Below are 26,790 nucleotides of genomic sequence, written 5' to 3' on the forward strand. Positions count from 1 at the left end.
TTTTTTTTTTTTTTTTTTTTTTGATAGGCGCTTATCCTTTGCAAATTATTTTCATGGTTTTATGTGATAAGTTATTGATAAATCATAAATCAAAACAAAAAGTTACCTTTAAATTAATAAATGGGGTTGATCATGGAATTAATTAATGTCAATAGTGGCTTAGAAAATCAGTGCTTTCTCCTCTCAAATCACTTTCATATATTATATGGCATGTGCCTGGCCCCCATCCCCCTCTGTAGTCTCCCCAAAGAAAAAGAAATCTTTTGTTAAACTAACCAAGTGTGCTGTTTCTCTTTTCCTCGTATGTTTCATATCTAGTTCAATCTACTTTTGCATCTAGTGGAATTAAGGTCATTTATTCTGTCCGCATGCTTCAGTACTAAATAGCTATTTTATGCTCTAGGTGATCTGGGCCAGACGTTCAATTCTCTTTCTACTCTTCAGCATTATATGAAGAGTGGAGGGCAGACAGTATTGTTTGTTGGAGATCTTTCTTATGCTGATAGGTATCAATTTAATGATGTTGGTCTAAGATGGGATACATGGGGTCGATTTGCGGAGCAAAGTGTAGCATATCAACCTTGGATTTGGTCTGCTGGAAATCATGAAATAGAGTACATGCCTTACATGGTAAAAATTTTGAAACTTTTTTTTTTACTACATAGTAAAAATTTTGAAACTTTTTTTTTACTTCTTCTACATGTGTAAACATGTTAAACCATTTGAAGACTGAATCATTGAATAATATAATTTCAATTCTAACTCTGTAATTATATAATTTATCCATACTTTCCTTGTTTGATGTATTTGCACATTTTCTTCGCATTTAAATGTTTTTAACGAGATAATTCTTCTATGTGGACATGTAAATATTGTATTTATGTTCTGTGTAAATAAATTCTCTTCTGAATTTAAATACTGAATCTGCCTCTGACTTACTGGCCTGGAAAATGGAAAAAAATGTTCTGTCTTGCTAAATCAGAACATATGTTGTTATATAATTTCCTAAATGTTTGTTATATAAATTTCCTAAATGCTCTAAGTTCACTCAGCTTTTACCTTGGAATAATTTGATATTTATTAGCTTCATTAAGTATGAGTCAATTAATTGTGATTTTCTCGTGCTTTTTTCTTTGATAGGATTCCTTACCTATTTATTTTTAATTTTTAGGATGAAGTTGAGCCTTTCAAATCATACACTCAACGATATCTGACACCTTATTTAGCATCCAACAGCAGCAGTCCTCTTTGGTATGCAATCAGACGGGCATCTGCTCATATTATAGTGTTATCTGCCTACTCTCCATTTGGTAAATACTAAATATACATTTTCTTGCTTTGCACGACTAGTTAAGCTCTTTAGTAGTTTCTGCTTTTCATGTAGGAAGTTCTCATTCCTTTCATTGCCTTTTTATTTATACATCAACATTAGGTTTGCATGTTAATTACTAATTGCTATCAGCGTTGGAGATCGAGAGAATTTTTAATGAACTTTTCCTTTCCTTTCTTTCCTTCTTTTTCTTTTTGGTTGTGGGGGTGTTTGGGTCCCCATCATTGTACCTTACATGACTATATTTAAACATATATTCGAGAAATTGGGAAGATACGTTAGAACATCACAGGGCGTCAAATTTTTGGAAGAACTGTTTGTAGAACTCTTCCTTTTGTGTGTCTATTGCATGCTGATGGTATTGCAACTTCAATTGGTGCTAGAAAGTTGTTCACTGCATTGACCGAATTTTGATTGTTGACATGACCATCAGTATATGTCAAATGTCAAGTACATGTGATTAAGTTATATTGAGCTGTCGAGTTTAAGAATTTCCCAAGCAATAAGAATGTTGGCGCCAAAATTTGCAGTTCTTCCCTAGCATTTTGAAAGGTCAATGTCTCCAAAAAGATTATCAATTCAAACATTGCAACGTGAGAATTAGCCCCATTTTCCTCCATGTAACTGCAGTATGCGTAGCGTAGTTCAGTCTAGCCGTAAAGTAAACCAAAAGAAATTTAACATTTTAGTTTCAAGCTTAATTTGAACGCATAAACAGGAACTTAGAAAATGAGCTCATGTCCATTATCCCATCATATCTTATGTTTTTCTTTAGTCAATTTTCAAGCCTGCCGACTTTCAAATTTTTGCCCTCTTAGAAACTTTATAATTATTTATTTTAGTGAAGTACACACCTCAATGGCACTGGCTTCGTGAAGAGTTGGAAAGGGTTGACCGGGAGAAGACGCCATGGTTGATTGTTCTTATGCATGTTCCATGCTACAATAGTAATGAAGCACATTTCCAGGAGGGTGAAAGCATCCAGTCAGTATTTGAAAGTTGGTTCTTGACGTACAGAGTTGATGTTGTCTTTGCTGGCCATGTCCATGCTTATGAGCGATCGGTATGTTGCTGTTTCCCTTTTGTGCCGTATGATGATATGCATAGATTGGGATATTTTCTTTCTGGTGTGCAACTTTGTTAAATAAATGCTCATGTTTACCTTGTTGCTTTGTTATAATGTCATTCAAATTTCTCGTTTATATCTCATATCTTGATGCTATTGGAAATTGACATTCACAAAATGGTATAGTTGATAAACAAGCAAAATTCATTAGGCAGGCAAGGTTTTACTCCCATACTTTTGATCAAACATATTATAATAGATTATCCAATAGTTGCCAGAATCTGGAAGGTAAAATTTTAAGTAAGATTGCATGCTGTATCATAATCTGCATGTACATTATTATACATAGACAATATAATCAACTAACCTCAATCATTAGCCAGTATAGGATGAAATTTTTGAAACAAGTTATTGAGTTCTTACTCCACAAAAAGCACAGATTCTGGTTTATTCTGTCTGACTGGTGATCTTCAAATCAAGTATTTCAGAGATCATATAGCGCTTCCTTCTCTGTCAGATAGATAGAGTGGTCTGCATATATATATTCCTCCTCATCTTCATTCTCGTATACTTAAATAAATGCGTACACTGTGAAGTTCATGTCACAAACACACCGTTTTCTCCTATTCCAATTGTCTCCCTATTTGGATCCAAACTTTAATTTTCCTCTTTTCCTTCTTAATTTTAGTATCGAATCTCAAGTATAAACTACAATGCAAGTGGTTACCATGACACCGTACCAGACAAATCAGCTCCTATATACATTACAGTTGGAGATGGCGGTAACCAGGAGGGTCTTGCTGGAAGGTAAATTGGAGCGTTCACTAAATTTGCTCGTTGATATCAGTTTACATTTAAGATTCAATCTGTTTAACGTGTGTTATGGTCTGTCCGTCTGTATCAGGTTTAGAGATCCACAACCAGAATACTCAGCATTTAGAGAAGCCAGCTATGGGCATTCAACTTTGGAAATCAGAAATAGAACTCATGCATTGTACCATTGGAACCGAAATGATGATGGGAAAAAAGTGGCAACAGATGCATTCGTACTACGCAATCAATACTGGTTAGTGTACTTTTGTGTTATGATGATTCCTTTGTTCTTTTTTTCTTCTTTTTTAAATGAAAATTCAAGCAAAGAGAAGGATTAGAGGAGGAAATCTCAACTCAAAATGAGTCAAAAACAAAAACCCTTATAAGAAGGGCTTCAATCAATTAGAATTACAACTTAATGCTAGAAGCATGCTATTAAAGCAAGCTTATATTCCATATTAAACGAAACAAATCAACAATAAACATTGATGCAGTCCGTGTGTGTAATTATTTGCCATTGATCATTACCAAATGTTCGTGTATGCAGGGCTCATAACCATCGAAGGAGAAAACTAAAGAAACATATTCAGATGGTGATTCGTGAGAACATGACCGCTTGAGACATTAATATGCCTCTGTCTTACAGTCATGGTTAGCTCAGGCTTTTCAAATGGATTCATTCGCATGGGAATGTTGTTTGGATGGATCTCAAACAGTTTATTAATGGCTCAAGTCTGTACTTTTATATGTTATTTCTAGCAGGCCAGCTTTTGAATTGAACAGTCGACGCCATGTGGCTGTTAATAATACTTCCAAGGCAACTTACCAATATTTTGCGTTCGATTCTGTGTGATACTAATAACTCGAAACTCAATCGGTTAGCATAAGTACATAATTTTTCCTTCAAATTAACATATTATAATAACCGAAGTTTTAATTATATTTCTAGATTTTGGAAAGTTTCATTTATCCCCTAAATTTTGAAGAAGTTAAAAAATAGAAGAAAATTAAAATGTAAATTTCAATTACATTCGAAAAGTTCTGAACTTCCTTTGGCAATGAAAGCAAGACCTCGAACTTCTACCATCAAATTGGAAGGAGAAAAAAAAACTTTCTTTAATACAATAATGGTACAAGGGTCGTTGACCGACTTCAATTCTAGACAAGGATTTGAAGTTAAAAACAAGGTAACTGAGGGAAAGAGAAAACGAAGGAAAGAAGAAAAACTCTAAAATTAATGAAATTCACACTATTTGTACTTGATCAGCTCTGGATTTTTAAGGCAATCTTGCCTTTTCCTTCTTCTGTGATATATATTCTGCTCTTATTGCCCACAACTGCTCCCCAACTAACTTCATATCTGGACGGTCCGCTCGAACCGGTGCTGCACATTGGATCGCCAACTCGAACATTTTCAGGACAATATCTGCCTCCAAAGTTTCCTCCATTAAAGGATCTAACGTTTCCAGAATTTTGTCTTCACTATACTTGTTGAAAGCCTGCAAAATACCCAACAAGCAACTTCAGAGATTCAAGTAATGGCAAGATGATTCATAAACAACCAAGTTTATATGCTATCTGCTAAATTTATCCAACTTCTTATGCCGAATGGTGATCAGATATGAAATTTGCATCCTAAAACGTAATGAACACTCAACTTGTCCATCTAATCCAGACAGAAGCATCCAAGATAATGATTAGAATGTTTAAACTCACCCATTTGATTGTGACCCGCTCCTCTGGAGGCTTCTTCACTTCCAATGGACGGCGTCCTGTTAGAATCTCTACTAGTAAAATCCCAAATGAGTAGACATCACTCTTAGGGGTAAGTTGATAGGTCTTCATATAGTCCGGATCAAGGTAACCGACTGTTCCTTTCACCTGAGTTGAAATGTGCGTTTGTTCACTACCCAATGTGCCAAGTCTTGCAAATCCAAAATCCGCCACCTTTGCTCTCATGGTTTCGGTAAGAAGGATGTTGGAAGATTTCACATCTCTATGAATAATTTGCTTCTCTATTGTAACAAAGAAATAAAGATTAACTGGTTGGAAAGCAGAAAAGATCCAATACCATCATCCCAAACAATACTTCAAGAAATCTGAGCAGGGAAATTTGGTTCCATGTAAATTCAATCAATTGATTTAATAATTATAAATCAACCCTTTGGAACAGATTCTAGTGAGTTGCATCAGATTTCATAATTGTTCAGTCATATTTAATAATTTACTAATTCAAACAAAACAAAGGAAAACAAACAAAAAAAAACGTTAAAAGGCTGTTTAGAAACAGCTTTTCAGAAGCAATTCTACATTCTTTTAGATAAAAGTTCATTAAACACAAAGTTGAATGACAGTCTTTAGAAGTTATTTTCTATGTTGTTCTTGCCAAAGAACCACCATTAGTTCACCTAGTGGCAAATAAGAATAAGAAAAGACTTGGAGAAAATGAGTTTGAGCCATGAAGATCATCTACCTAAGATTTAATGTCCAAAGTGTCTCGTCAATTAAATATAATAAGATCAAATAGTTGTCTCATGAAATAGCCGAGATGCATACAAATGAGCTGGAATACTCAAGAATGTAAAGAAAATGGTTCTTTCCAAGGAATTTTCAAAAGTGATTGAAGGTCGACAAAATTTAACCTAGATAATCATCTCTCAAAATCAATTTTAAAAAATAAATATTATTTTGGATGTAGTGTCGCAAATAAGCACCAAATGTCAAGTTTAATAAAGTAAAAAAAAATTCTAATTATATACACAATCAAATTGATATGTTGCGTTAGAAATTTTTGTCCAGTTTCAAAGTTGGCCCTCCCTGATATAAAAAAAAATGACTGACATTTCCAGAACAAGCTGACCAACAAAAGAGTTTCTAACCTGCATATAGATGGAGATAAGTTAGTCCATGAGCAATGTCAATGGCAATTTCAAGTCTCTGATTAAAATCCAATACTTTCCCATGCACACCTACAAGGAGAAAAGCGCAGTCAATGAGCCTTGATGGAGCCATCAGCATTAAACAACAGTTTAATTTTTAGTCGTCCATAGGGTAGAAACATTACCATCCAAATGTTCTCTAAGAGTACCGTTTCCTACATATTCCGTAATGATGATGCGCTCATTTCCATGGTCAACATAACCTAGCAGCTTAACCAGACTCCGATGATCAATTTTGGACAGTAATTCTACTTCACTGCCAAAGTCAGTTCGTGAGTTCTCGAAGAGTTCCTGCAAAGTAATTGTGTTAGAGATACAATATTAATCCCCAATGAAATATTATAGAGGTAATAATCTTTAAAATTATACAAGCCCTAATATATTATACGTCAAAAGGTCTAATTATCCTCAAATTTTATTTAAAATGAGGGCAAAACTAAATTGTTGTTATTTGTTTAACACTTCAAAGGTTAAAAAGAGAAAAAAAAAATTATACCCCTAAACTGATTTCCCTGAGATCCCTTTCTCGCCAGCAACAAGAACTTAGGTCAAACTGATTTTGTTTTATGATTTCAAGTTTCTGGAGGATAATTTATTAACTAAGCTTCCTTGGAAGAAGGGTCTTCCTTTTTGCTCTTGATATGAACTTGGAAAGGATAGGATCAACAACTCTATAGCATTGCATAGGCTCCACGATCAAACGTTTTAACCCTTAATCAATAGAGGTAATAGAGGATCTAATGATCCACCATTTTTTTCTTTTTAGAATCCATTAATACTAACATTTTAGAATATACGGTGTTTCTATTGATCTATTATTTTATTAGCATCAAGAATCCCAAAATTCCTCTTGATTCCAGTCCAACTACAACTTGAAACCCAACTTGGAAAAGATAAAGAACCAAAAACCGTTATTATTGTTAGGTTGCCATAGTCCCAGTTGAGGATTATTATTGGGAGTGAGTCCCACATGGAAGATCATGGATTTATAAGTGAGGAATACTATCTCCATTGGAATGAGGCCTTTTGGAGAAGCTCAAAGCAAAGTCATGAGAGCTTATGCTCAAAGTGGACAATGTCATGCCATAGGAGGGTGCATCCCCCAGATGCCTTAGAGTACTCATATGTCACCCTAAATTATACCATGCTTGGCTGGCTACTTATGCCTATTAACCACTTAACTGGATGCTATATAGGAAATATATAATATCGTCCTGTAGTGATGTTGTTTTGAAAGCTAAGATTAACAGATTAGATGTGCAACATGTGCCCCACTTACTGCTGCTGTATGAGACATTGGGTTCATCCATGAACACTAACATACATAGAATTTGAGATTTTACAATATACTATCATTACCATTAGATATTAACAGAGTACAAAAAAAACATCATAAAATGTTGGTACTTGCCTTTTTTGCACGTTTTATGGCAACTATGTGCCCGTCTTCTAGCCGAGCTTTGTAGACAGTTCCAAAACCTCCTTCACCTATGCGTAGAGCTGGTGAGAAATCCTGAGTTGCTTTAGCTACTTGGCTCATGTTAAGACGAACAGATCCAAGCCGTTTAAATTTTGGAGATGGAGAATATCTAGGACTAGGTGGTACCCGAAGTGGACTAGCTAGAATCTTCTCAGGAGCAGAGTTCATCACTTCGATGGTGGAGGCTAAATGAACTGCAAGAAAGGACTAATAACTCAACCCTTCAAGGATTGAAGAATGAATAAAATGTCACAAATGAAGAATTAAACGACAACCCTGCAATGGCCATTTTTAGTGGAAAACAAAATTTCTTAATGGAGTTGCCACTCTCAAATTAACCTTTCAACGGCTTTGATGGGACATGGGTGATGCAGAATCCATAAGCAACAATACCCCTCATTATCACGAAATGCAAAAGAATTCAGGAGAACCAATAACTCACCTGATTGTTGTTCTTTATCTAAAGCTCTTTGAACAGTGCGTCTCCTCTTTTGATAGAAACAAGGACAGAGGACACCACAACATAAAACGAAGGTTCCAGTTACTACAATTCCAATGTTTTGGGGGGTTGCAAAAGACTTCGGATCCTCTTTTGCTTTCCGATGACGATACTTACCATCTTTAACGTTGGCGTCTTCCTCCTTCCGTTCTTCTTTTAACAATTTTCTTGATGCTTTGACTCTCATACCAGCTGCAAACAAGTAACACTCCTATTACATAAATACCATGTAAAATCAGCTGGAACACATATGAAGTTGACAAATAGGAATTATGAAATTTGTTAGATCACGGGTTTATAAGTAAGCAATATTATCTTCATTGGTACGAGGCCTTTTAGGAAAACCAAAAGCAAAGTCATGAGAGCTTATACTCAAAATGGACAACATCATATCATTGTAGAGAGCCGTGATTCCTAACAAAAAGTGACGAAGTTTCAAAATGAAAAACAAAATATAGAGTACTTACAGAATGAAAAACAAAATATAGAGTACTTACAGAATGAAAAACAAAATATAGAGTACTTACAGAATGAACTATCCCAACGGCAACCATCACTTCCCCAAGAATCTTCAAATATGCGAGGATATCCATGCAAAAACTGCAGCAGCTTACAGAACATACTTTTATCCATAGGAATCCCATTCATGAAATAACGTTCACAACCATCCGAAACTGAATAGGGAATCTGATTAGCACTTGAAACCCCAGATTCCATCATAAACTCAGAAGCAAATACTAATGGCGATTGCACCAACAACACGGCCGTAATAGAAGCTACTACACATGATACAACAAGAAGAAAAGCCATCTTTGAACACTAAACACTGGAAAGCGTGAGACGTTTTAATCAAATTATTCCATCCCGATCATCAAGCTGAGCCGAAAGTGAAAAATATCTAGAAACCGCTGCCAGTTTATGTCGAAAATTCAACTAGCGAGTCCAGTCATCCACCAGCACGCTAGGTGCAGAGCCAACTTCTATGATGTCCAGTTCATCAAATGACCGAAAAGAAGCAACAGAATCGTAAGGCAAACACGAGGTCAAAAAATCAAACGATACAGCAACTATAACTTAAAACAGCATCCAATGAGAAGATTACACGACTGTACCATGCTCTCAGAGGGGGAAGATTACACAACTATAACTCAAAACAGCATTTATTTCTCTTACTGCCAGCAAAATTCCATCAAATTTCAGCCAATTCCTTCAACGAACAGTTCATCTTCATCAGAGGGGGAAAAAAATCCGATATCGCAAATAGCAACAATTTTCCAAAGTAATTCCCGAAATTACGCTAAATTTCAGCAGCAAAACTTACTCGAACTCGGAGACGATCTAAACTCGCTTCACAAATCGCCCAAATCAAGTTCCGATCAGAATAACAGCAGCAAGAGATGCATCGCCGGCGAACAAATCAATAGAGTAGATAACAACGATTCCGAAGGCAGTAGCCGACGAAAACAACAAAGAATCGTAGAGAGAGAGAGAGAAGGCAAGGTAAGAGAGAGAAATCCGCTTGGAAGGGATGAAGAAAGTTGAACTTGGTTGTGCAATGCGAAGTCAAAGTCAACATTTTGCAAGAGAATGGGGTTGGACAAAGTTGACTGCTCGTAAAACACCATTTCCATGCATTATTCTACAAGATTATTACCAAATTACTAATCAACGGCCCAGAATCCAAGTTGCCTTATGATGCTGTAACCGATCAGATGGTTGAGATTTTTTCTAAGGTTAATCACTAATTCTCCATATTTTCTTCTTTTATGCAATTTAATTTATTTTTAAAATTTATTTAAAATCACCCTTAAAAATATTAATGGTGAAATTAAAATTACTTTTTTTCATTTAAATATTATTTTAATCTCTACCCGTAAATTTAATATATATATATATATATTATTTTATTCCTCACTATATTAATATTTTTATCTAACATCCACTTGTGAAATCATTTACTACACATGCTCAAAATATTTGATAAAATCAAAATAAATATAAATTAACATTAACATTTTTTTTAATTCATAAACTAAGAAATAAATATTTTAAAAGTTTGTGGACAAAATAAATATTTTAAAAATCAAATTGGGACAATGATTTGAACCGAGCGAGAATGAGTCCCACATGGATTAATTTAGTGGAAGATCATGAGTTTATAACTTAGTCATGTTGATAGAATCCTCAAATATCGAACAAATAAGTGTACGTTGTTCGAGGGCTCCAGAGAAATGAGAAAAACCAACCGTTTGGTTATTCCATGGGTTTTAATTAAATATTTTATTTATTATTTTATTTTTATAATAGTTTTCTTTAATGCCTTAGTTTTAATTTTCAAATATGCGCCACCTCAGCCAGTGCTCAATAATGTTAAAACAATAATTGCAAATATATCCTCCTCTTATCTCATATTCATCGCTTTTGGACTTTATGATGAACATTAAAGAAGACTCTAGTGGCATTATATGAATCGTATTTTCATTATTTTTTTCATTTTAAAAATTGTGATCATATTATTTATTTTATTTTTTTATATATTAACGTCGTGTTTTGATAACATAATAATAAAAACTTTAATGTATAATATTATGCACGGTTGCAATTAAAAAAATATGTCACCGTCAGTTAATTTCAAAATAAAATAAATATATTTTTTTCTTTAAGTCAAAATTATCTTTTAGGCTAAATTAATAAATAAAAAATACCAATTAAATTTAAAATTAAAAAAAGAAAACCAAACCAACAATAAGGTTTAAATAAGCTAACAGGCCAGACTTCACTGAAAAGCCCAACAAATCAGTTTACGGGCCGGACTTCGCTTACTTAATGGGCCCGTATTAATTTTGCGTCAGAAGCCCAACATGTACTTAGACTGCTATTATCATCAATTGAGCTGCATAAGAGCTTAGCGTAAATAGATTATGATTTTTTTTCATTAAAAACAACGAGAAGAAGAAAAATAAATGTAATATATTTTTCGTTTTCGTGTTCATTTTATCTAACAAAATAAGAAGACTACAAAATTTGATGTGTTGAGATCGAGCATCAAATTAAGTAGATTGATGACAAATGCAACTATAACAACAACGACGTTTCGATTGTAATAAAAATCAATTGTCGTTGAATCAATCGATTAGATAAAATGGTCGTTCGAGAAAATGCACTTTTTCCTTCTCACGTGTACGCACCTTTCTTACAGGCGTTAAAGTCTATTCTCCCACTTTTATTTTTTTATTTTTTTATTTTTTTATTTTTTTTCTTTCAGAAAGTGTTTAAATATATAGTTTTTATTTTTAAATTAATAAAAATACTCCTCCCTTTACATTTTTTTTAAAATTAAAAACATTATTATATATTTTAAAAACACTCGCTGGATTTAAAAATAACATTAAAAAATTTGGAGATAATTTACAAGAGACGATTAACAGTTTTCGTCAATATATTGACGGTAATTTTTTTTTCAAGATTAAGGGTATTAATACTACTTTTAAAATTTAATAATTATTTTTTAAACCTAATAAAGATAAAAATATTTTAAAACTCTAGTATTTTTAATAATTAAAAAAAAAGTGGTATATAAGATTTGAGATAAATTCAAAATTTAATGTAAGCCTTATATTTGTATAAAATAATCAGATATGACACGTGATCGCTTTGACGTGGCCTGAAGCCAGCCAAGCATTTTTTTGTCATATTCAAAGCATGCGCTTAAGGCAAGCTAAGTTGAATAATTTAAACTTTAAAAATAATATAATGCCTAAGAAAAAGAGGGATTAAATACGTGGGATTACACGTACAAAAAAGAGTGGGCATACACGTGCCACGTCAAGATGTGTGATGTGTATTAAAAATAACTATCAGAATAAAATATCAAAAGAGAAAAATAAAAAAGAATATTCAATATTTAGTCAAAACCTGTCTATAATAGATAATGGTCAAAGTTTGATTGTTGACTGAAATGATATGCGTCCAATTTTAGTTGGATGGTTTTTCAACGGCTGAGGTTTATTCTACTTTTCTATTATAAAATAATGACGTGTCATTTATTGTCGGTGCTAAGATTAAATCCAACCCCTATAGATTAATGTGTGTAAAATTTAATGCAAACCATATATTATACGTTAATGAAAAGATATTAAAAGGTACCCTAGAATTGTCCCGACCATTAAAAGGCACCCTATCATCGGATCAAACGCGAAGATGAATCACTTGCCATAACGACATGCACAGAGATTTTGCACTAGTGTGGTGTTATGTACAACATACTCTTCTGCTTGAGTTAGTGCTTAGATTGAAGCGACGTATGGCTGAGTAAAAGTCGCGGACGTCGAGTCGACTCCTATACATCTAACTATGCCTTGCTCTATTCCCCGACACGGTGGAGGTTGATAAGGCAACCCTAATCCTCATTAAAAAAATCCAAGCTTTTATTGAAGCAATAACCCTTTAATCAAAGTAATTAACATCTCCTTATATAAAATTATGATCAATTAAGAGATAAGGCTAGAATTAGATCGAAGATCTAGAAGCAAGATTTGGAAACCTTGTTCTAAATTGAGTCACTCCACAAATTGAATTTGATAAAGGCTTGATCAAATGACTCAGATGCAATTCTACCACACGAATTGCTTTAAACTTAGAAATGACAAATATGATGCTCGGATTTCTAAGAGAAACGTCTCAATTTGAAATCTAAATTACATTCATCAACTAATCTTCTTGAGAATAGGCCAATTTGGAACATCGTGATTCGTATCAGAAGTTCCATAGCACATCACAAGCAATTGAGCTACTCAAGCGAACCACCCTTACCTTAGTACAACATAGGGACCAAATGGAAAAGGTTGTGAAGGTGACCTCATTATCCACACCTCTGATCGTTTGGTCCAAGAGCTTTCCGAAAGATTAGATTCAACAAAATGAAGTCATCATATCTATGTATGCGCTATATTCCACAACTTACAGCGAGTACCAAAGGACTACTCTATCAATATTACACTATGCATCCTACTAATGACAAACACATAAGTTGGTTAAATCATACATTCAATTGCAAGTCGTGCTAGATATGGGTCGTTTCTCTAGACTTTTAGGCATAAAATTTTATTATTATTATTATTATTATTATTATTTTGTATCTAACATAATTTCAATCTCCATTCCCGTACTTTATACTAAAAATAATAACAAATATATTATAAATTTCTTAAAGTTTGTAAATTGAATTGACATCCGAACATAGTTTAACGAACAAGATACAAATCACATCGTACGATTAAACAAAAAAAACAAAAAATAAAAAAATAATAGAACAAACTAGCTTTTATAGCTCAATAAACAATTTAAAATAATTAATAATTATATTTGGCGTTGGAAATTGTTGAATAAATAAATAAAAGGGCAAAGATTGTAAAATTGGGAAGGTGGGACCGGGCGTGCTTTGTCAACTCACGAGTGGCAAATCTGGTAAAACGGAATTGTTTATAAATAAATAAGTAAATAAAAATAAGTAAATAAATATGGTAAAAGGAATAATTCTACTGAATATACCACCAAAACCATCAAAGCCAGCGAAATAAAACGTGACTCGCCAGCACACTACATTCTGATTAACTAATAATTTATTTATTTTTAAATATTTAAAAATAATAAATAAAAGGCATGAAATCCTAAGATAAAAAGCTAGAAATTATTAAATGACCATATATATATATATATCTAAAATTAAAATATTATATTATATAATATCCAATTTATAATTTTAGCTCAATAAATAATTATAAAATTTTAATTTAGGAAGAAAATGGTGAGAGTGAAGTAATTTAGAGCGTATTTTTTTAGATTCGTGTAGAAATTCACGGAAAGTAGGCGTATTTATGGTGAAACGCATAGCGATAAACAGTGGTGAGCTTTTTTAGCGCGCTCACCGGGCAAGAAAACGACACCCAATTCCGAATCTCTTCATGGTTTTGAGTCTTGGATTGTCAGAGTTTGCCAATTTTCAACGTCTGAGGCGCGCATCTTCTTCTCAAATCTTTCTGTTCTCTGAGAGTTAACTCAGAGAATCGAGGGAGGAGAGGCCGGAGAAGAGAATCGAGGTTTTGGCTTTCAAGTATAATGGCTGGAAATGATTGGATTAATAGCTATTTGGAGGCAATTCTTGATGTTGGGCCTGGTATTGATAAAACCAAGTCTGCGAAGAAATCGTCGTCGTTGCTTCTCCGAGAGAGGGGACACTTCAATCCTACTCGGTATTTTGTTGAGGAGGTCATCACTGGCTTCGATGAAAGTGATCTATATCGCTCTTGGGTTAAGGTAATCGGATATCTATTCATTTCTCGCCTGATTTATCGAACTATGGCGTTGCTTTCTCTGAACTCGAGTTGCTTGCTATGTTTGTGTGTTCAAGGCTGCAGCCACCCGAAGTCCTCAGGAGAGGAATACTAGATTGGAGAATATGTGCTGGAGGATTTGGAACTTAGCTCGTCAGAAGAAACAGGTTTGTTTTCTTGTTTTTTGTATCAATATAATCGCAGATTATGTGGCTAGTTCGCATGCGACATAAGTTACTTGAGGAATTACTGGATTGTTTGATCGAAAAAATTATGTATGAATCTTGCTATCTCTTCTGTCTCCGTTTGAGATTTGTGGCCTACTTTTGGCAGCATTCTTGAGTTCTTTGATTGTTCGGTATGAAGTATGTGATTCTGTACTGTCCGCCACCATGCAAATGTTAGATTATATTTTGCTAAGATTACCAGGGCCACTAGAAAACTGATAGAACATGCAGCTTTTTGCATATTAAAAACTAAGCTGTTGATCACTAAGACTGTTATTATTATTATTATCTTTGAAACTGGAGACAATGCATATCTGTTAATTGAGATTTGAATTATGTGAACGCGAACTTTTTTGTAAAGGTGATGGTTAAACTGGAAAGCATAATACGTACACTAGTAGTTATGAAATCTATGGTTTTGTAGCTTGAAGGAGAGGAAGCCCTAAGGAAGGCCAAGCGTCGTCTTGAACGGGAAAAGGGTCGAAGAGAAGCAACGGCTGATATGTCTGAAGATTTATCAGAGGGAGAGAAAGGAGATGTAGTCAGTGATATACTGGTTCAAGGAGATAACGCCAAGACACGTTTGCCAAGAATCAACTCCGTTGATGCAATGGAGGTGTGGGCTAGTCAGCAAAAGGGGAAAAAGCTGTATATTGTCTTAGTGAGGCACGACCATAACTTTACTTTTCTTTCTTTTCAATGTACTGATTTTTGTCATGATTTTCCTTTATTGTTGCAAACTTGCAATGTGTTATATCTGTTCACTTGTTTATCAAATGCAAGTTTAGTGAAGCGAAGGTGAATATAATCTCCTTTTCCTAATAACTACAACTACCTTTGAAGTTTAGGTTGTGAGATTTGTATGGCTATTTCTGAACTGATATAGCAAATTCCTTCTGTAGTCATTTAATTTCTTTAAATTTTTCCAGACCATTAAATCCACCCTCTGATTGGATCTCTTGTGATGCTATGATTTTATATATATTGTGATCTTGCATATTTATTACTCATTTCATTAACTTTTGCGATCAATGCTATGCAGTCTTCATGGTCTGATAAGGGGAGATAACATGGAGCTTGGCCGTGATTCTGATACTGGTGGTCAGGTAATATTAGTTTCATTCTGTCTCTATAATCTTGACTTCTATAACACCTCATTTTCTACGTTCATGTATAGAATTGCATAACTGATTGATTTCTACTTCTCCATCTTGTTTAGGTTAAATATGTGGTAGAACTTGCTAGGGCATTGGGATCAATGCCCGGAGTGTATCGGGTAGATTTGCTCACAAGACAAGTATCATCCCCAGAGGTTGATTGGAGCTATGCAGAACCTACGGAAATGCTGAATCCATGTAATTCAGAAGGCTTGGAAGGTGAGATAGGCGAGAGCAGTGGTGCCTATATTATTCGTATACCATTTGGTCCAAGAGATAAATATATTCCTAAAGAACTTCTGTGGCCGCACATCCCTGAATTTGTTGATGGTGCACTTAGCCACGTCATCCAGATGTCTAAAGTTCTTGGTGAGCAGATTGGTGGGGGACATCCGGTCTGGCCAGTTGCAATCCATGGACATTATGCTGATGCTGGGGATTCTGCAGCGCTGCTCTCTGGTGCTTTAAATGTTCCAATGCTTTTTACTGGCCACTCATTAGGTCGGGATAAATTGGAGCAGTTATTAAAACAGGCTCGATTGTCAAGGGATGAGATAAATATAACATACAAAATAATGCGCCGGATAGAAGCTGAAGAATTAGCCCTTGATGCCTCTGAAATAATTGTAACGAGCACTAGACAGGAAATTGAAGAGCAATGGAGATTATATGATGGGTTTGATCCAATCCTGGAACGTAAACTTCGTGCTAGGATAAAGCGTAATGTGAGTTGTTATGGCAGGTTCATGCCCCGTATGGCGGTAAGTAACAAATGTCTACATGCTTGTATGTTGAATTTTCTGCATCTATGTAGTGCATATGACCTTCAGACGCGATTAATGTTCGATAAGATCAACAAATTGGATGATACTTCCATGTATATAGAGTGTTTACCATTCTTTATTTGATAGTGGTTTAATTTGGTCGAGTCATTTTGGCAAGTCGTAGTCCTTTCTCATCAACAAATGTCTGAGTTATTACTTCGGAGGTACACGTATTCTAAAATGTTCCATCTAATTGTACGCAAATTTCATTTTGTGGTTTTATGTAGTGTTGTCTGACTGTTCCTGATGCAGGCTAACTTGTTTGGTAACTGTCTGACATTGTTTAACCAGCTGTCTTGTTTGCTTGGCCCTTGACTACTTTCCTTTCATATAATATATCAAAATATTCCTTTCCCCTATGCAGATAATCCCCCCTGGAATGGAGTTCCATCATATTGTTCCTCCTGAAGGTGATATGGACGTTGAGACAGAAGGAAATGAGGATCATCCTGCTTTGCCAGATCCACCTATCTGGTTTGAGGTTATGTTTATTATTATTATTATGCATCTACTTTAAGTTATTGTGGACGTGGACTGTTAGCTGTTAGAAGATTTCCTCTTCCACACAATAATGAACCCTAGTTTTTTAATAATCTTGATCTATATTATGGCATTTGCAGATAATGCGTTTCTTCACTAATCCTCGTAAACCTATGATACTTGCACTTGCGAGACCGGATCCAAAGAAGAATATCACAACTCTGGTCAAAGCATTTGGAGAATGTCGGCCACTTAGGGAGCTTGCAAACCTTGTACGTGGAATCCTTTAAGGATTATAATTGATCAGGCAATCTTCTTGACGCTGTTTGCGCCATGATAATTATCTGTGACTTTTCTTCATACATTGCAGACACTAATTATGGGTAATAGAGAAGGAATTGATGAAATGTCAGGCACAAACTCATCTGTCCTTCTCTCAGTGCTTAAGCTTATTGACAAATATGATTTGTATGGACAAGTGGCATACCCTAAACATCACAAACAATCTGACGTTCCTGACATATATCGTCTGGCTGCAAAAACCAAGGTACTCATGTGTTCACAAAGAATAAATATTCGGTACATTTTCTCTCTTGTCCTGTTTACAATGTTTATCTATTCTCAATACAGCTTGCTGGTTAGTGAATTATGTAGTTTTCTTCATATACAACTTCAGAATTCTTACATTCACTGCACCTAGCTAGTTCATGAGAACCAATTCATAAACTTTTCTAGCCATAGTAATTCGTAGGTGCATAGTTTGCTTTTAAACTAGTTTCTTTCATGCACATACATACTGCATTGTGAGGTCCTCAAGTCCATTTTTTCAATTTGATATTGTGAATCCCTTTGAATTTTGGAGCATGGTTTAAAAAAAATATATTTTGCACGCTAAACATTGACTGTCGTTCTCTGAGGAATATGGTATGTGCTTTATTAAGCTTTTTAAATGCCAGTGGCTAATATTTTGTAATTTGCACCGTCATCCAGTGCCTGTGGGTTATATTAATATCCGTTTCCCATTTTGGGATATCTTCTCTTGTTCGTTCTTGGCTTTCTTTGTTCTCTTCATGCCTGGGACATTCTTGTGGCGTCCCGCTTTTGTATTGAACACCTATCCTTTAAGTTGCTATCCTTATTTATGATTTGCAGGGCGTTTTTATAAATCCAGCATTCATTGAGCCATTTGGACTTACTCTAATTGAGGTGATTTCTATTATTTCCTTACTTTTCATTTCACAAAAGTATTTATTTTATTAACCAGTTATCTATTCTACACTTTTGTTTAATAGGCAGCAGCCCATGGTTTACCCATTGTTGCTACAAAAAATGGAGGTCCTGTTGATATACATCGGGTATGCCTGCTTTTAGCCATAAAATTTTGATTACAACCATTGATTCTCATGCTTGTATATTTTCATATGCTTGACATATTTTAAAGTTAATAAAATGTTTGTGCAGGTGCTTGACAACGGTCTTCTTGTTGATCCGCATGATCAACAGTCTATCGCTGATGCTCTTCTGAAGCTTGTTGCAGACAAGCACCTTTGGGCTAGATGCCGGCAGAGTGGTTTGAAGAATATTCACCTATTTTCATGGCCAGAGCATTGTAAGACATATCTATCAAAAATTGCTAGTTGCAAACCGAGATATCCACATTGGCAAAGAAATGAAGATGAAGATGATAACTCAGAATCAGGCTCACCTGGTGATTCGTGGAGAGATATACAAGACATTTCTCTAAACCTAAAGTTTTCATTAGATGGAGAGAAGAGTGGTGGAACTGATAGATCTCTCGAAGATAGAACAACTAAATTAGAGAATGCTGTATTGAACTGGTCAAAGGGTGTTTCAAGGGATACACGAAAATCAGTTGCAGAAAAAGCTGATAAAAATGCAAATGCTGGCAAGTTTCCGGCGTTGAGGAGGAGGAAACATCTCTTTGTAATTGCGGTGGATAGCGATACTATTACGGGTCTCGTTGATACCACAAGAAAGTTGTTTGGGGCAGTGGAGAAGGAAAGGAGTGAAGGCACTATAGGGTTTATTCTCTCTACATCGCTGACCATATCTGAAGTGAATTCATTTCTGGTCGCAGGGGGCTACCGTGCTAATGATTTTGATGCTTTCATTTGCAACAGTGGCAGTGATCTTTACTATTCATCCACAAATTTGGAAGATGATCCCTTTGTGGTTGACTTCTATTACCATTCACACATTGAATATCGATGGGGTGGAGAAGGATTAAGGAAAACTCTAGTTAAATGGGCTGCTTCAGTTTCTGATAGGAGCGCTAATACCGAGGAAAAACTTGTAACTGCAGCTGAGCAACTTTCAACAAATTATTGTTACACTTTCAATGTTCGGAAGCCTGAAGTGGTAATTTTCAACTTTTAGTGATGAAGTTGATCAGTTTTTTTTATTGTGGAAAAAGGTTATCTTGTTGGTGAATTTTTAGTATTCCTAAACTATGCATCTCATTGTAGAGGGCATCGTTTGTTGATTGCATGTCTCAGGAGTTCATAAGTCAAGAATTTCCTTTGCTTTTGTGCAGATCCCAGCAGTTAAGGAACTCAGAAAATCGTTGAGAATTCAAGCTCTGCGTTGTCATGTTGTTTATTGTCAGAATGGCACCAGGCTAAATGTAATTCCAGTACTGGCATCCCGTTCCCAGGCGCTCAGGTACTATTACTTTTGGTGCATTCTCTTGTGTATTTTCTTACTATCTCTCTCTCAGTATAACCATGGATATTGGAAGATCATGGCATGTAGTAAATCCTTGAGAAACTACAACTCTTTGGCACCAATAAGCTGTTTGGAAGTTATTTTTAAAAATTATTTGTTTCTAGGATAAAGAAAGCATATTGAAAGTATATTTCGTTAGCAAGAAGTTATTTTTTCTAGTTTTTTTTTAAAATATAAAATCTCACTAGTTACCGAATTATTTGAAATAAAGTAGAATTAGTCTCTCTCTCTCTCTCTCTTAAAAAAAAATTATAATAAATTATGTATGTTAACCTTATAGAATAACTGTCAACATTTTATATGCCACAGAAACACAATTCTTAGAATTAATTGTTAACGCTTAAATACTAAACAAGCTCTCGAGTCTCAACCAGCCTGTTTCAAAGTTGTCTATTTCTTTGAAATATGATTTGATATTTTAACTATCAAGTATAAATGAAGACTACCGAATTCTAACCAACCAGGTTTTGAGGAGGTAGTTTGATTTATGAGAGAGACCTAACGTTGACTGATTCAGAAGATGACAGTGTGTGCTGAGTTGTCTCGGTAAGCTATTGTCCACCAATTTTGGCATGGGGCAGGGCATAAATGTATAGGTTTTAGACCTCTTCCTCGAAGTTTTCTCCTTCAACTTTTAGGACGAAAATATTATCCATCTAAAAAGGCAATCTCCTGCTGGCAAGACCTTGAGAATGGGGAGTGCGTTTGTGAATTTTCCCTTGACATCTTAACCTTTATATCTTGAACCATAAAACCAGTGAGAAAGCTGACTGGAAAACAGCAATTTAAATGTCTAGGAACTTAAATAAACTATCAAACGGCCATGACCTTTTTCTCTAGTTTTGAGGGTCTTACCATGGAGAAACTTTCCTATATTATGGTAGAAATGGGTACTACTCCAATTAATTTGACGATGTGGAGTCCAACAACCTAAATAACTCTTCATAGGGATTTGATTCTATGAAATTTACTAGAACTTTCTCCCCTTGCGATGCAATGGTGGCAGGTATCTTTATGTTCGATGGGGCACGGAGCTGTCAAAAATGGTTGTGTTTGTTGGAGAGATAGGGGACACAGATTATGAAGGGTTGCTTGGTGGATTGCACAAAAGTGTGGTTCTGAAGGGCGTTTGTAGCGGTGCTATCAACCAGCTCCACGCCAACAGAAGCTACCCTCTTTCGGACGTCGTTCCAGTTGACTCCGCAAATGTTGCACAAGCTTCTGAGGAGGCTAGCAGTGCTGATATTCGAGCTTGCTTGGAGACAATTGGCCTTCTCAAGGGGTAGAAATTTTGCAATGCTTGCATACGTTTCTGTAATTGTCTTCATGGCTTTTTAGGAAGAAAAACGAAAACAAAAATGGTGAAATAACACATTGGCCTCTTTCTTTTGGTGGGCATGAAAAGGTAAGCTAAATCTCAGTTTTGTGCAGCTTTTGTGTGTTTTGTCCTTTCAGCATCTTCTAGCTTTTGTTGTTTTCATGGTAACTGGCAAACACCTCAGAGAATAATACTCTAAACTTGATACTGTAAAAAATGAATGAAATTCTCTTTGTTGGGGTAAGTTTATGGTACCCACTTCATATTATGTAGATTCCTTTGTACTATTCTTATTTAACAACATCACCATCTATACAACAAAATGATATAGACCTTTTGGAGAAATAAAAAACAAAGTCACGTGAGTTTATGCTCAAAGTAGACAATATCATACTAGTGTGAGAGTCGTCTCTAAAATTGTTTTCTCTCTTGTATTCTACAAGAATTAAAACGTAATCGACGGACTATTCTAGAGTTATCTTTCTTAATCGGTCTCACGACTATTAAAGAGGCTTCTGGAAGGGAAAAAGAAGATTTCTTGGATCTTCCTTAGAAGGATAAAAGATAAAACTTGTGGGAAATAAGAAGGTCAATTAGCGAAGATTGAGGTTAGGTTTTGAAGTGTGTTTGAGGATAAAAGAAAGCGAAAATAGGTGGATAATTAATTGTCCTGTAGTGGTCGGCCACCTGTCCTCTCAACCTCGGATTTATTTTTCAAAGGGTTGAGAGTTAGGAGTTGGGAGTGGCGCTACCAAACGAAGACCAATTGGAAAATAAAAAAATGGCCGAGTTTTATGACCTAAATACTTTACCCTTCACCCTCCAACTACCCTTCATTTACACATTTAATTCCCTTCATTTTCATTCCCTATTTTCTTTCATTAAAATAATTACCAATTTCATTCATTTACTCAACCCAAAACTCTAACCCAATGAACTAAAAAAAATTGTCGTTAAATTGTGCTTATTTTAGCAAGTTTGTGACTTTTTATGTTATAAATTTTAAGTATAATTCGATTTATTAATATATATATATATATTGATCGAGAAGTTAGAAGTTATAGAGTATGAACTATCTTTCTTACCACTCCGTCTGGGATAGTGTTGCTGGAAACACATGTAAAAATTGAATTGGCCCACTTGGCTCATAAATAAACGGACAACCAAGTTTTTTAACAGTTTGTATTGGCCCACGTGGCTCGTACTACATAATATATTTTCACTTATTTATTTTTCCACCATTTTTAAAAATGATGTATTTCTTAGGTAATCTAATCTTAATATAATGAAATAAATAAATAACTCGAACAACTCGAACCAACCTTATAATGGATAAGTTAGATTAAGCACATAGTTTAATAAAGATAAGTCGAGTTAAACACAGTTTTCAACTTGAACAATTACATGTGATCTAAAAAAATATCTCAATTCAATTTAATCCAATTCATTAACCGACCCACCTACATTTATAATAATTAATATTTGTCTAAGTCAAGATAATTAGCTCAGCTAGTTCCCTTCCTTCGATTCTAATTAATTGCCATACTTAATTTTTATTTCTATTGGAAATATTTTCCACTTAAGATTGTCATAAACTTAAAATAAAAAAATAAATAAATACATACTCGTGTTTATAAAACCTCACAACTTCAACTTTGTAGTGAAGACCCTCAATTACGTGAAAAAAAAAAATAAGTTTCTTTCAATATTATTCAATGAAACTGTAAGGAACGCTCAAGATTGATGAATTTAACACACATAGTGGGTTAAAATACGAAACTTAAACACTTTCATTTTCGGGTCATTTTGGAGTCAAATTTCATACTGTTAACATTGAAACTTTTTTCGAGACAGGTTCCTTCCAATAATTACTATTTTTGAAAAATTGATATATAATTTTTTATTTATTTATAATTTTAAAGGTAAGTGACCAAACCAAAGGTCAAAATTTTAATATTGCTATGATAGGTGGCCAAAATATTGCACCAGCCAACCCATCTTTCATACCAATAATAATAATTATTATTATTATTAATTAATAATTTAAAAAAATTAAAATAAAAATTAAGAGAGAGAAAATTTTAAGATCTTGAAGTTAGCTGCACCTGCATGGAGAGAGAGAAAGAGAGAGATTAAATAAAGTAGTTGGTGTGGTTGTGTATCACACAAACTGCATTAAATAACGCATGTAGAAAGCAAGATATTGAGACGATTTTTTTTTTTTTTTTTTTTTGAATAATGCTTAAAGAAAAATAAATTTGTCTATATAAGTAAGGCTTTAAGTAAAGCGAAATTGTTGTCTTGTATAAGTATTTGGAAAATTTTGGAAGAGATTCTTCAAATTTGTTGTTCCGAGAAGGATCTGTACGGGAGAAGATCGGAAGAGAGCTAAGATGGAGGAGACAAATCAGAGGCGGAAGGGAACCAGAGAGAAGCAAAGCTGCTGCGATGAAATCGGAGAGGATTGTCGGTTGGTTTCGTTTAAGGAGTTGCCTGAGTATATGAAAGATAATGAGTTTATTCTTCATTATTATAGAGCTGAATGGCCTCTCAAGCGAGCACTTCTTAGTGTCTTCCAATGGCATAATGAAACCCTAAATGTTTGGACGTGAGGCCTCGACTTAGCGTTGTTCTTCGATTTGGTGATGTTCTGGATTTTGATTTGTGCGTTGTGATGATGTGTGTGTTTTTTTTTGAAATTTTCAGGCATTTGATTGGATTTGTTTTGTTCTTGGGATTGTGTTTGGCGAATCTGATGGAAGAAGTGCCTCAAATGGCGGATCTGTTCGGGTTCTTTTCCAGGTTCGTTCTGTGCTTGAAACTTCTTCGAATTCCGTTCGTAGTTAGAAATGGCGATTTTAATTTGGGGAAATTTTCGCCTGAACTGCTTTCTCTCTTTTGATTTTTGGCTTCTGATAGTGAAAATTTATTCTCTGATTTAGTTTAATCGCTGGATTTGTTGTTTCTTCGAATCGGTAGTAGTTAAGATTAAGAACACGAAACAATTAATCTCGGCTTCGGAGGAAAAAGAATGAACTCATAAGCATCCATTGCAGTTCTTGGTTAGAGGATGAATTAGGACTTTTATAGTTCATTACAAGCAACAGCAAACTTCAATTAGTTTATCATTCACAAATACTTCTTTCTTCGATAATTCAAATTTGATTTTTAAGAAAAATATGTCGATTTGAACATATTTTACCCGGTAAAACGCATGTTAATCTGCTCAACACTAAATTTGTAAATTCTTGCAAAAAAAAACAAAAACAAAAAAAATTGTTCCATTTAAATTTTTATAAGACATGTTTAAGTTGACATGTTTCATTAAATTAAGCATATATGTATTTAATCTTATGCAATGAATTCCCCATTTTGATGCAGGTCTATGCTCACATCTTTCTGTTCAAACATTTCCTATGTTTCTAAAGATTTCATTGGAGTAAGAACACCTTATAACCCTTTCTTCATGCATTAATTTATAGAATTTTGTTAGTTCAACATTAATTTTCATACAAGGAGTAGTCGATATCTACTTAAAATATCAATAGTCAATATGCAATTTTTAACTTTGTTTAAAAAATAGTAGCTAATACCGCCCATGGATCATGAGTTTTTTCTTCTATTATATAATTTTATTAATATTTTAAAAAATCATACCAAGTTTGAAAACTAAAATAATAATTCTCGTTTCTTAATTATTGAACTTTTTTTTCCTTCTTATAATCTTGGTTCGAGGATTATTGAAAAGTGAATCTCACATTGGCTATATAAGTAAGGAATACTATCTTGGTATGAAGCCTTTTGGGGAATGTCAAAGCAAAACCACAGTATCATACTAGCGTGGAGAGTCTGATTCTTAACGTCCGGTTTGTTTTTCATCGTTTTTTCCAATGATTTTCATCTTTAGTTTTAAAATTTTTGTTATTATAATGAAATGTGGAGAAAATAAACACAATTTTTATAAAATAAAAACAAATTGGTTAGCAAAATATGTGTAAGTTTTTGAATTTTGTCCTAAAGTTTCATCTAATTTTTTAATAAAAAACATTAATAGCTGTGTGTCATGCAGACCACAGCAACAGAACTGATGGAATTGGTGGGAAGCGTCCACCCATACGAAGGCGGCGGCAACATCAGTTTGGTAACCAACGGATCGAGCACAGAACGGTGGCCGTTCTTCGTGTTCTTAGGCGGCTCAATGTTCTGCCTTCTCTCGAGCAGCATTTGCCATCTCTTTTCTTGCCATTCTCACCCTCTAAATCTCCTCTTACTCAGAATCGACTACATCGGAATCGCGGTCATGATCATCACCTCCTTTTTCCCCCCAATTTACTACATCTTTCAATGCGATCCCCTCTGGCAATTCGTCTATCTCGCCGGAATCACCATCATGGGCATCTTCACCATCCTTACTCTGCTCTCCCCGGCGCTTTCCGCCAGCAAATTCCGGTCCTATAGAGCTCTTCTCTTCGTCTCCATGGGTCTCTTCGGTATTGTTCCCGCGATTCATTCCGCCGTCGTGAATTGGGGTAATCCTCGCCGGAATATCACTCTGGCTTATGAAGCGGCGATGGCTCTGTTTTATCTCACTGGAACCGGGTTTTACGTGAGCCGGATTCCGGAGCGGTGGCTTCCGGGCCGGTTCGATCTGGCCGGACATAGCCACCAGTTGTTTCATGTTTTGGTGGTTTTTGGAGCTTTGGCCCATTACGGTGCCACCATTGTTTTGTTGGAGTGGCGTCAGAATTTTGGGTGCGAAAATTTGACGTTGTGAAAGGAAAAACACAAATCAAACTGCAAACCCAATTGTTTAGCCTATTTAATTTGGAAATTAAACGCTTAATTTAAAAAATTGTATTTTTTTTTCTTCTTAATTTATTTATTCATCAGCAATTTCTTTTTTTTTCTCAGCAAGAGGGTTCGTCTATTTCTGTTTTCCTTTATATAAACACAAATATTTTACTTGGATTGGAATGAACTAATAAAAAAATTAAAAAAAAAAATTGAATTTAACCCATTGACTTCATGTTGACCTTTTTAGATCGAGTTTGACTTGTTTACCAACTTCCTTGACCTTCTAGCATTAGGCTGGCGTCAACCTCCATACATGGTCTTTATGACTTTGCGGAGACCTGTGTTTTTGGTAAACAGTCTCCCGGTCCTCGTCACTGCGACCTCCTTTGTGAGGAGGCACCCTTTCTCCCGAAGTTACGGGGCTATTTTGCCGAGTTCAGATAGAGTTGTCTCGTACCTCTAGGTATCCTCTACCTACACACTTGCACGGGGGTAAGATAATAAATAGACCCATTAGGGTAAACCAAAAGATGATAGAAAGAACGAGAATGTGTCGGTTTTGAGTATTGGTACTCTTTTATTGAACATCGTTCGAGCTTTTCCTAGAAGTATGACATGGGTTTCTTTAGCGCGTAGCGTCTGGTACTCAAATATTGGCTCGAGGTATTTTCTCTGCATCTTATTGCCCTGAAAAAACAGTGGCTCGAGGTATTTTCTCTGCATCTTATTACCCTAAAAAAACAGTGGCTCGAGGTATTTTCTCCACATCTTATTACCCTGAAAAAA

The 26,790-nt window shown here is 34.9% G+C and overlaps 4 protein-coding genes across 5 annotated transcripts in view; 3 read left to right on the top strand and 1 right to left on the bottom strand.

The window, feature by feature from the left end:
• The window catches only part of LOC111461508 (bifunctional purple acid phosphatase 26-like), a 7,927-nt gene extending 3,878 nt beyond the window's left edge, over positions 1-4,049 (top strand). Inside the window, exons 5-10 of the mRNA XM_023105050.1 lie at positions 404-630; positions 1,172-1,310; positions 2,173-2,393; positions 3,085-3,203; positions 3,301-3,462; positions 3,757-4,049. Coding sequence (XP_022960818.1) covers positions 404-630; positions 1,172-1,310; positions 2,173-2,393; positions 3,085-3,203; positions 3,301-3,462; positions 3,757-3,829 — 941 coding nt within the window. The 3' untranslated portion in view covers positions 3,830-4,049. The remainder of the gene's footprint in view (positions 1-403; positions 631-1,171; positions 1,311-2,172; positions 2,394-3,084; positions 3,204-3,300; positions 3,463-3,756) is intronic.
• A 219-nt stretch (positions 4,050-4,268) lies between these two features.
• LOC111461507 (calmodulin-binding receptor-like cytoplasmic kinase 3) lies at positions 4,269-9,704 on the bottom strand. 2 transcript variants are annotated; one of them, XM_023105047.1, is made up of 9 exons: positions 9,449-9,704; positions 9,240-9,334; positions 8,655-9,107; positions 8,071-8,319; positions 7,560-7,822; positions 6,274-6,439; positions 6,089-6,178; positions 4,926-5,224; positions 4,487-4,708 (listed from the first exon to the last, which is right to left on the bottom strand). In XM_023105047.1, the coding sequence occupies exons 3-9, from the start codon at positions 8,935-8,937 to the stop codon at positions 4,487-4,489; spliced, it is 1,572 nt and encodes a 523-aa protein (XP_022960815.1). In that variant the 5' UTR covers positions 8,938-9,107; positions 9,240-9,334; positions 9,449-9,704. The 2 variants fall into 2 exon arrangements, with proteins under 2 accessions (XP_022960816.1, XP_022960815.1); XM_023105048.1 differs by having other exon boundaries at positions 4,269-4,708; positions 8,655-9,334; positions 9,449-9,703.
• Positions 9,705-14,024: 4,320 nt separating this feature from the next.
• Positions 14,025-21,454, top strand: LOC111461522 (probable sucrose-phosphate synthase 1). The gene is made up of 13 exons (XM_023105066.1): positions 14,025-14,442; positions 14,537-14,626; positions 15,111-15,352; positions 15,729-15,792; positions 15,906-16,604; positions 17,032-17,148; positions 17,288-17,419; positions 17,518-17,694; positions 18,300-18,353; positions 18,440-18,502; positions 18,609-19,526; positions 19,702-19,829; positions 20,899-21,454. Exons 1-13 carry the CDS (start codon positions 14,245-14,247, stop codon positions 21,176-21,178), a joined length of 3,162 nt encoding a protein of 1,053 aa, XP_022960834.1. The 5' UTR covers positions 14,025-14,244; the 3' UTR covers positions 21,179-21,454.
• A 1,984-nt stretch (positions 21,455-23,438) lies between these two features.
• Positions 23,439-26,118, top strand: LOC111461456 (heptahelical transmembrane protein ADIPOR1). Its single transcript, XM_023104981.1, has 4 exons — positions 23,439-23,818; positions 23,917-24,012; positions 24,592-24,649; positions 25,280-26,118. Exons 1-4 carry the CDS (start codon positions 23,604-23,606, stop codon positions 25,982-25,984), a joined length of 1,074 nt encoding a protein of 357 aa, XP_022960749.1. The 5' UTR covers positions 23,439-23,603; the 3' UTR covers positions 25,985-26,118.
• The last annotated feature ends 672 nt before the right edge of the window (positions 26,119-26,790 follow it).

This window comes from Cucurbita moschata, unplaced genomic scaffold (genome assembly GCF_002738365.1).
Source record: "Cucurbita moschata cultivar Rifu unplaced genomic scaffold, Cmos_1.0 Cmo_Scf00025, whole genome shotgun sequence".
Taxonomy (NCBI): Eukaryota; Viridiplantae; Streptophyta; class Magnoliopsida; order Cucurbitales; family Cucurbitaceae; genus Cucurbita; species Cucurbita moschata.